This window comes from Calypte anna, chromosome 12, assembly GCF_003957555.1.
Source record: "Calypte anna isolate BGI_N300 chromosome 12, bCalAnn1_v1.p, whole genome shotgun sequence".
Lineage (NCBI taxonomy): Eukaryota > Metazoa > Chordata > Aves > Apodiformes > Trochilidae > Calypte > Calypte anna.
In genome coordinates, this window is record NC_044258.1 from 3110455 (window position 1) to 3119013 (window position 8559).

The window sequence follows — 8559 nt, forward strand, 5'->3', positions numbered from 1 at the left end:
ACGGAACCGCCGTGCGGGAGCCCTTGGGGAAGGCGGCAGCGGCGCCCCACACGGGGGCACCCGGGGCAGCAGCGGGACGGGGGCAGGGGCACCCCGCACGGCACCGCCGGCCCCACCTCCGGCAGCCGGGCCGGGCCCCTCCGCCAGCATCCCGGGGCGGGCCGGGGGGGCTTGAGCCACAGCTCCTCGCCCTCTCCGCCGGAACCGAGCGGCGGGGGTCCGGACCGCCCCCTAGGCGCCTAGCCGCTCACTTTCAACCGCTTCCCCTGGATCTCCAGGCTCTTCATGGTTAAGTCCACGCCGATGGTGCTGCCCTGGCGCTCGGCGAAGGCCCCGGTTTTGAAGCGCTGCACCAGGCAGGTCTTGCCCACGCTGGCGTCCCCGATGAGCACCAGCTTGAAGAGGAAGTCGTAGCTCTCCTCCGGGTCGGGACTGGGCCCCGCCGCCCCCGGCACAGCCGGGCTAGGGATGGCGCTGCCGTTCCGGCCTTCCGCCCGCCGCCGAGGGGACCGGGGCTCTGAGCAGCGCCCGCCGCCCCCCGCCTGCCCGGGTCCAGCGCCGGGACCGCCCCCGCCCGCTGCGGGGCTTAGCCCGGGCTAGGCATCGCGTCTGCCGGCCGGGCCGGGGGCACCCGGGTCTGTGTCGCCGGGAGCGCCCCAAGCCCCGGGGGCGCCGCGGGATCCCGGTGGGTCGGTAGCGGCGGGGCTTGCGTGGGTCTGAGGGATAAAACCCATCGTGTGCGGGCAGCCGAGCGCGTTAGGCAATGTAATGGCAGTGACCGGGCCGCTGTCAGTGCCGCGGAGCTGTGCGGGGGTCCTGCACATGCGAGTATTGATCCGCATTCCTGCTGGAGTGGCGTGTGTTTGTGCTGTGTTCCTTCTGGTGTGTTTTACAGTTACTGACACGGAGGAATAAACAGGTGCAATTACACCATTAAGTCATCTAGGAAGTGCAGCTGATTTGCCTTGTTGGCTTTTCATTTTTAGGTCTGAGCTGGGGTGTGGTTTGTTTCCAGAGTCGCAGTTCAAGGCCCAGGGCAACAGATTTTCACCCTTACAAGGTGCTGCACTGCTCAGACATGTCTTTAAAACTTTACCATCATGCTCCATGTGTGGTTATATATTACATCACAAACTGGTTATGTGTATTGAGGTAAGTGTACCTCAGCAATCTGGGATTATGTGTCCTTTAGCTGCTACCTGGGTTATCTACAAAACAAACTTCTCTTCAGTAGGTGCTCTCCTTCAGATCATGTGGTGAGTCAAGATGCTAATAAAAATCAACTTTACTGATACTTCGATGCAGCACATTTTGTTCATAAGCTTTGTTGCAAACATGCTAAATTCAATCCTTACACTTCCAAATGACAGCTGTGAACTGGAACTCCTTACTGGCAGGCTGAGACTTAAATTCTCCAATAGGAAGTTGTGCAGGAGGAGAACTGACCTGGTTTGTGACTGAGCCATCAGAGACTGAGCAGGCCAGCTTGTTTGGAGTTGCTCTGACTCAGTGGTTTTTGGGTGGCTTCATGATTATTTCTGGTGTCCACATGTATTTTTGGTGAGATATATTTTGTGAGTTGGATTAAGAACTGGCTACACAACAGAGCCCAAAGAGTGGTGATCAGTGGTGCAGGGTCCATCTGGAGACCTATGATCAGTGGTGTTCCCCAAGGAACTGGGTCCAGTCCTGTTCAACATCTTTATCAGTGGCCTTGATGATGGGACAGGGTGTCTGCTCAGCACATTTGCTGATGACACAAAGCTGGGAGGAGTGGCTGACACCCCAGGAGGCTGTGCTGCCATTCAGAGGGACCTGGACAGGCTGGAGAGTTGGGCAGGGAGAAATTTAATTAATTACAACGAGGGCAAGTGTAGGGTCTTACATCTGGGTAGGAACAACTCTAGGTACCAGTACATGTTGGGGACTGAGCTGCTGGAGAGCAGTGAAGGGGAAAGGGAGCTGGGAGTGCTGGTGGATGGAAGGATGAGCATGAGCCAACAATGTGTCCTGGTGGCCAAGAAGGCCAATGGCACCTGGGTGGCATCAGAAGGGGGTGGTTAGTAGATCAGAAGAGGTTCTCCTCCCCCTCTACTCTGCCCTGGTGAGGCTGCATCTGGAATATTGTGTTCAGTTCTGGGCCCCTCAGTTCCAGATGGAAAGGGAACTGCTTGAGAGAGTCCAGAGCTCCAGGATGCTGAAGGGAGCGGAGATGGGGCTCTGCAGGTTGGAGAAGAGGAGACTGAGGGGTGACCTCACTCATGTTCATAAATGCATAAAGGGAGAGAGCCAGGAGGATGGTGCTCTTCTCAGTTATGCTCAAAGACAGGACAAGAGGCAAGGGATAGAAGCTTGAGCATAGGAGGTTCCAGATAAACATGAGGGGAAATTTTTTCACTGTGAGGGTGAGGGAGCCCCGGCCCAGGCTGCCCAGGGAGGTTGTGGGGTCTCCTTCCCTGGAGACATTCAAACCCCACCTGGATGTGTTCAGTGTGACCTCCTGAAGGTGACCCTTCTGGGTCTGGCAGGGGGTTGGACTCCAGGATCTTTTGAGGTCCCTTCCAACCCCTCACTTTCTGTGATTCTGTGATGATCCATGGGAGCCTTGCACCAAGAGCAGAGGCAGAAACACTGTGTCGGGGTGGAACAAAGGCTTTCTGCTCCTTGTAGCTTGCACCTCTGATTTAAGCAGGCCACTGAATTCTAGGATATTGATCACCCAGGACAGACAAAGTGTTAAAGAGGAAATGAAACATAACCGTGCATATGTTGTCATGGTAATTAGCCCTTTAAATATTTTCAATGTGTGAGCAAAGCACTTCAGATAATTAAGGTTATTTAGGGAGGAACATTGCTAGAGATGTCAGTCTTCATGTATTTAGAATTAGTTGCATGGTCTCATTTTAGTGGAAGAATAAAGGTTCTATTTCCTTGAAAAGAATTATAAATCAGGTATTCCATTATCCTTACTATAGCTGTCAGAAACTTTTTTTCTACTAACTGTCCTTGTTGCGGCTCTTCCTCACAAGTCTTTAACTGCTTCTAAAGCATTCCCCAAACAAACCCCAGGAATTATCATATTACTTTGTTAGGATCTTCTATTAGCTCTGTCAGGTTGTGAAACCTGTAAGCAGTGGTTAGAATGCTTGTGTTTGATTAATCCCCGGGCTCCACTGGGGCTGACACCTCTTTCATGAAAAGATAAGGAAAACCAAAGAGGGTTTGGGTCAATTCCAGTTTGTATTTGGCTGTATTTGTGTCAGTCAGCAGAGGAGAGAGTGTTTAGAAACCACTCCCTAATGGAGAGCAGTCTCTACCAGCACAACTCTACCAGTTCATGGAAAACAGGAGCAGGGCAGGAGGCCTCCTCCTGCACTGGCCTTAGGCACAGTTTCCTTTTCAGTCAGCTAACTCAGTTCCACAAGAGAAGTGAAATTTCTGCTCCAGCAAAGCCCTTGAGCTGCAGAGCTTTGGCTACAGGTGCCAAGTTGCTTGGAATATCCACATTTGATAGTGGAGTTTGGGTGGTGAGACCCTGTCATGTTTCAAAGCAGCTGCTGCTATCTGGAGCTAGAAAGCAAATTAATGAAGTTCTGCTCTTCTAAATAAATATATATGGTGATCTCATATGAAACTCTGAACAAGACAAAAAGGAGACTTGAAAAATATTACTCAGCCTTCTGCAGCACTGCTGGAAGGAGTAGAGGGCAGAGGAACTTTTGTAACCATACAGTGAATGATTCAGTAAGTTTATAGATTCCTGTAATTCAGTGCAATAGCAAGCATTCATTCTTAATAACTTCCAGTGTAGATATAGCAGAATGGCCAAAATTGTTCATGGAAATGAAAGTGACTTGAATTATAGCTTGCTTGTTACATTTTTTACCCTGTATTCCAAAATAAATTTTTCAGCAAAGTTCAACATTTCCTCCTTGTGTTTATAATGCAGGCATATTATTTAATGTGTTAATGCTCTTTATGTGGTGCAAACTTTCCTTGGTTGGATTTTGGTTAAAAGAATGTTTAGACATCTGTATTTCTTGACGGCTGCCAATTTTACAGCTGGGTCTGCTTAGATGGATTGATTTCTTCAAGACAACAGAAGCAGTCATATATTTTGCTTTCTTTTTAAAAAAGAGATACCTGCTGAATAGTTTAAATGTTTAATTTTTAGAATCAACATTATTTGCAAAATGAGAACTGTTTTTTTGTTTTGTTTTGTTTTTTTTAAAGTCATAAAATCATGTTCCCACACTGACCATTACCTGACATGGCCCCATATATTTGATGCATGAATTCTTGGCTGTGCATAATAAATAATACAGATTTTATGACTCAAGTTTGTAAGAGGAAACTGTTCTTCTTCTCATCTTAAAATATTTTTATATTGTTTGAGAGTAAATACTTTTACTCTTTAAAAATTTACCTACCTTTGCAATTGTGTGGGCTCTGGCTTTGTATTTCCAGACAGTGTGAGGTATCTTGAAGAGGTCTGAGATTTCAGTTTAGCACAGATAAGGCTCTTGGTGTCTGCTGAGCAATGTAGCCTGCAGTATTATGGGGTGTGCTCCGTTACAAAAATTCATTGTTCAGAATTTCAGCTAGAAAGATTTTGTAATAATAGACTGGTTAGTAATTCACTCTAAGATGAAGGATATGCTGATTTAAGCATATTTGTGTTCAAAATGTCTCTTTAAAGTTTAGCAGTGTCTGCTTGCCACTTAACATGTTAGAAAGTTTATTTTTGTTACTGTACAAAAGCCTTCTTGAGCAAAAAGAGAATTAGGAAAGTTAAAACACCTGAGTGTTTAATGTTTACAGGAGAAACAGTGAGAGACATTTTGTCCTTTCTGTAGGTAGGGTCTAGGTCTTTCAGGTCATTTGCAGAGGGCTGAGGCACAGGAATGGCTATATTGAGGGCTGTCACTTATCAACAGATAGTCCTGCTGTACATGACAGCCTCCCTTTCCCATATCTGTATGTCAGCATTCTGTGTGAGAAGTAGTTGGGGAGCAGCATAAAGACAGAAATGCTCTGTAGGTAACAGTAAGGATCCTGTTTAATTAGGAAACCTCACAGTTGTACAGTGGTTTTTTTCCCAGAGCCTTAGTGCTCATTATTTCCACACTCAGCCGTTTGTCCCTCAAAGCTGCAGTGGTTGCAGCACTTGGAAGTCTTGAAAAATGGTGCCTGGAGAGAGATATGAGACCTTGGATTGCTTGTGGCTTCTTCCAGAAGTTTTCCTTTCACCTTGTGTTCTGTTACTGTACTAGCAGTGAAAGTGGCAGTGAAACTGGTAACTTATAAGGCAACAAACAGGGATGAATTTGGGGTCTGAAATGTCTGAAAAAACAAGGGTTTTTCTGGAGTATTTCTCCTTGTAAGCTTGCAGAGTCTTGTCTTACTCTGAGAAAATGTTTAATGTCTCCTTTGAGGGTGACTTGTAGCGGTGGAATAGCTTCTATTACGCAGTGGTTTGACAAAATATGACTTTGTCACGTGTGATGTGTTTGTTACCCAGTGCAAGTGTTTATTATCAACCAAGCTTCAGAACAAGCTACTACTAAAAAAAAATGTAATTACATTAATGAAGTTTTCCAAGTTGCACATTTTGAATATTAGAAGCCATAAGCCATTTCCAGTTCCTTTCAGATGACTCAGTTGTGGGTATTTGCTTCATTGTCATTTGAAACACTATATTCACATACACAGCTTAATCATCTGCTGGATGAATGGGATGCAAATTCTCCTCTGCTAGATTTCTAAAGGCTTTTATCATTCTTAGTCACCCACCCATTTGCCTTGTCTGAATTCTACAGGGAATAAAAGCCAGTCATTGCAAGGGTTTTGTCTCAGAGGAAGAGGAGACATGCCACTGCAGGAACCATGCCAGTTAATAGAACAGATTTCTTGAAACACAGCTGTTAATCACAGTTTCAAAGACCAAAGAGGAGCTGCTGAAACAAAAACCATTGGTTCCTCACCCTCAGGTTGGTTTGGCGAATCATCACAGGCCAGCCCTGCAGTTCCAGGTGTCTGTGCAGTGCTGCTTGTTGACCTGGCTCATCTTGGCACTGGGGATGCAGACTCAGGAGTGCAGGGTGTGAGGAAGGAGTGAAACACTTTTGAGTGTGCCCTCCTTTGGGTTCAGGTGCATCCACAGTCCCCCAGAGCAGCAGCGTGCACATGGGCTGGGACTGCACACTCACAGGGTGGCACCTGAAGGGAGAAAGACTCAGTGAAGAACCACTTGGAAATTTGCATACTTTGCTGACTTTTTATTCTTCTGAGATGAATGTAGTACCTGTGAATTTAGCAGATATCCTAAAATCTCTGTTTTTATGTTCTCCACCTGTTTGTTTGAGATCCCCTGCTACTTGTCTTGACAATTTGTTTTTTGATGGTGACTTTTCCTTTCCCTGGTACAGAGTGCTGAGGGCATTGAGGTTATTCTAATATATTTGGGCCTTATTATTCTAATGTATTCGCACATCAGTTAGGTAAAGTTTTACATAGTGCCCAAGTCATCTTTTCAGGGCTGATGCATTTCATTTAAGAATCTCTTTTTGGCTGAGTGATGTTTTAGTGATGATATCATAAAATTAAATAAAGATTGTAAAGCATTAGATGATATCAGCCTAGATGTCTTTATCTTAGGAAGGCCCTATAAGATACCTGAATGTTTTTTGTATATATATATATATATATATAATATATATACATCTGTGTGTGTATAAGGGTACTTGTACATCTATGCATGCATGTATGCTTTAATATATACATGAATACACTTTCTTCATGAAAAACACTATAAAAGTAAATATTAAAAAATCTGCCCAAAAGCAGCAAGCCTGTTGTTGATAGTCTAAAGGTTACTCTTGAGGAAAACAGAGGTCCCAGTGAGTTAAACCACAGCTTGTTGCTGCATATATAATCTCGTAGCTGATGCATCCCATCTTGTGGCAGTGCATCTGTTTTGAGTGTTCTTCATCTGTTGATGTTTCTGTTCATTAAAAAAGTTTCCTTTAGCATTTCTCTACAACCATGTACTAGACTTCAAAGACATTTTACCTTCTTTTACTTACAGTTTTTAGTTTTTAGAAGGCTTGTTTTTTTCTTAATATGATCCCCTGTTTAGTATCCTCATTTGAAACACTGATCAAACACTTTCTGAATTGTGTAAACAGGTTAAGTAGTGGCTGTGAATACATTCTTTTACTCAACCTATTTTTCTGTCAGCATTTTAAGCTGTAATTGCTGTTTTCCTATCTGAAATGTCTTCATATGAGACTCAACAAATGGAATTTCTCATTTCCTTCCTTTACTGTTAGGAAAATATGGTGGTACTGACTCAGTGTGTTTTCAGTCTAAATTAAAAATATTATTTTCTTCTGACTTGTAGCCACACTTCTTGTTCTGAGAGCAAGATGGATTTTTTATGACTTCTGCCCAATCACCAGTAATGAAAAAGTTGGAGCTAAATTCCCCCTGCAGTACTATTTGTGCCAACTCACCTGTTGTCTTTTGACCTGCACAGGTGCAGCAAGGATGAGAGAAGGTGACTTAACTTTGCCAGTATGGAATACAGCCCAGACCTTTGCCTTGGTTATGCTTCCTCTGGAGGATTTAGACAGACAAGGAGCAAGGAGATCTTGCATAGTAACAGGAGAAAATCTGGTAAGAAAATGCCTTTTCTAAGGCTGTTGTTTTCATCAGGTGTTGGATCCTCATTGATAGCTCTCTGCCTGTCAGCTGGAGCCTGTCCCTGTAGGCTGGTGGGACCTGCTTGGTGGTAAGGATTTGTTTGTGATGATCAGGACATGGCTTCTGCAGCAGCATGCAGTTGGCCAGAACTCCTATAAAACTTTAAGTTCCTTGGCTGAAAGTTGCTGTAAATGTGAAACTTCCATCTGGAACCTGAGTGCATTGTTTTCCCTTCTCACAAGTGCATTGGCCTGAAGCTTGAGCTGACTGCTCAAGTGTAACATGTTGAGAAGCTCTGCCTCAAGAAGCTGCTTGAGAAAAATCAAACCATGTATTTTTATGCAAAATAGAACAACAGATCATCACTTCTAGATTTGAAATATCTCTAAAACAAATTTTCTGCCTTTACTGGAGGCAGCTAGTGGATCGCCACAGATTTTAGATTTTATTTATTTATTTATTTATTTTTATTTTGTTGAGGTTTTATTCTTTTTCCCAAACTATCTCAGAAAGATGTGTCTCAGACTTTCAGCAACAGGGAATGGCAGTAAAAACCCCCCCACAAACTGATGTTTGCTTTGATTTCATTATTTTGCTTTCCTTACTTAATTTATACGTCTTTTCTTCATTATTTTGTTGCACTGGGATGGGATGAAGCTACAGTACCAAAGTGAGGAGTCCAATTTTTATTTACATTGAAGTTCTTTGCGACTTCAGAACAAAGGAAAGAAAACCTGTGTAAGGTTTTAATACTTGACATAGTTTGAGCTGTGTCTTTGGGAGCTGTAGTAAGAGAAAACTTTAGGCAGGTCTAAATTATTAATCATAGTGAAGAAAATAACTGGAGATTGTATT

General features: G+C 44.3%; 1 protein-coding gene across 1 annotated transcript; it reads right to left on the minus strand.

Annotated features, from left to right (window-relative positions):
- Nucleotides 1-239: 239 nt before the first annotated feature.
- On the minus strand, nt 240-554 carry RAB43 (RAB43, member RAS oncogene family; the record flags this gene model as incomplete). The annotated part of the gene is made up of 1 exon (XM_030458621.1): nt 240-554. A coding segment is annotated over one exon (315 nt), but the record flags the coding sequence as incomplete, so codon positions are not given.
- Between the last annotated feature and the right edge of the window lie 8005 nt (nt 555-8559).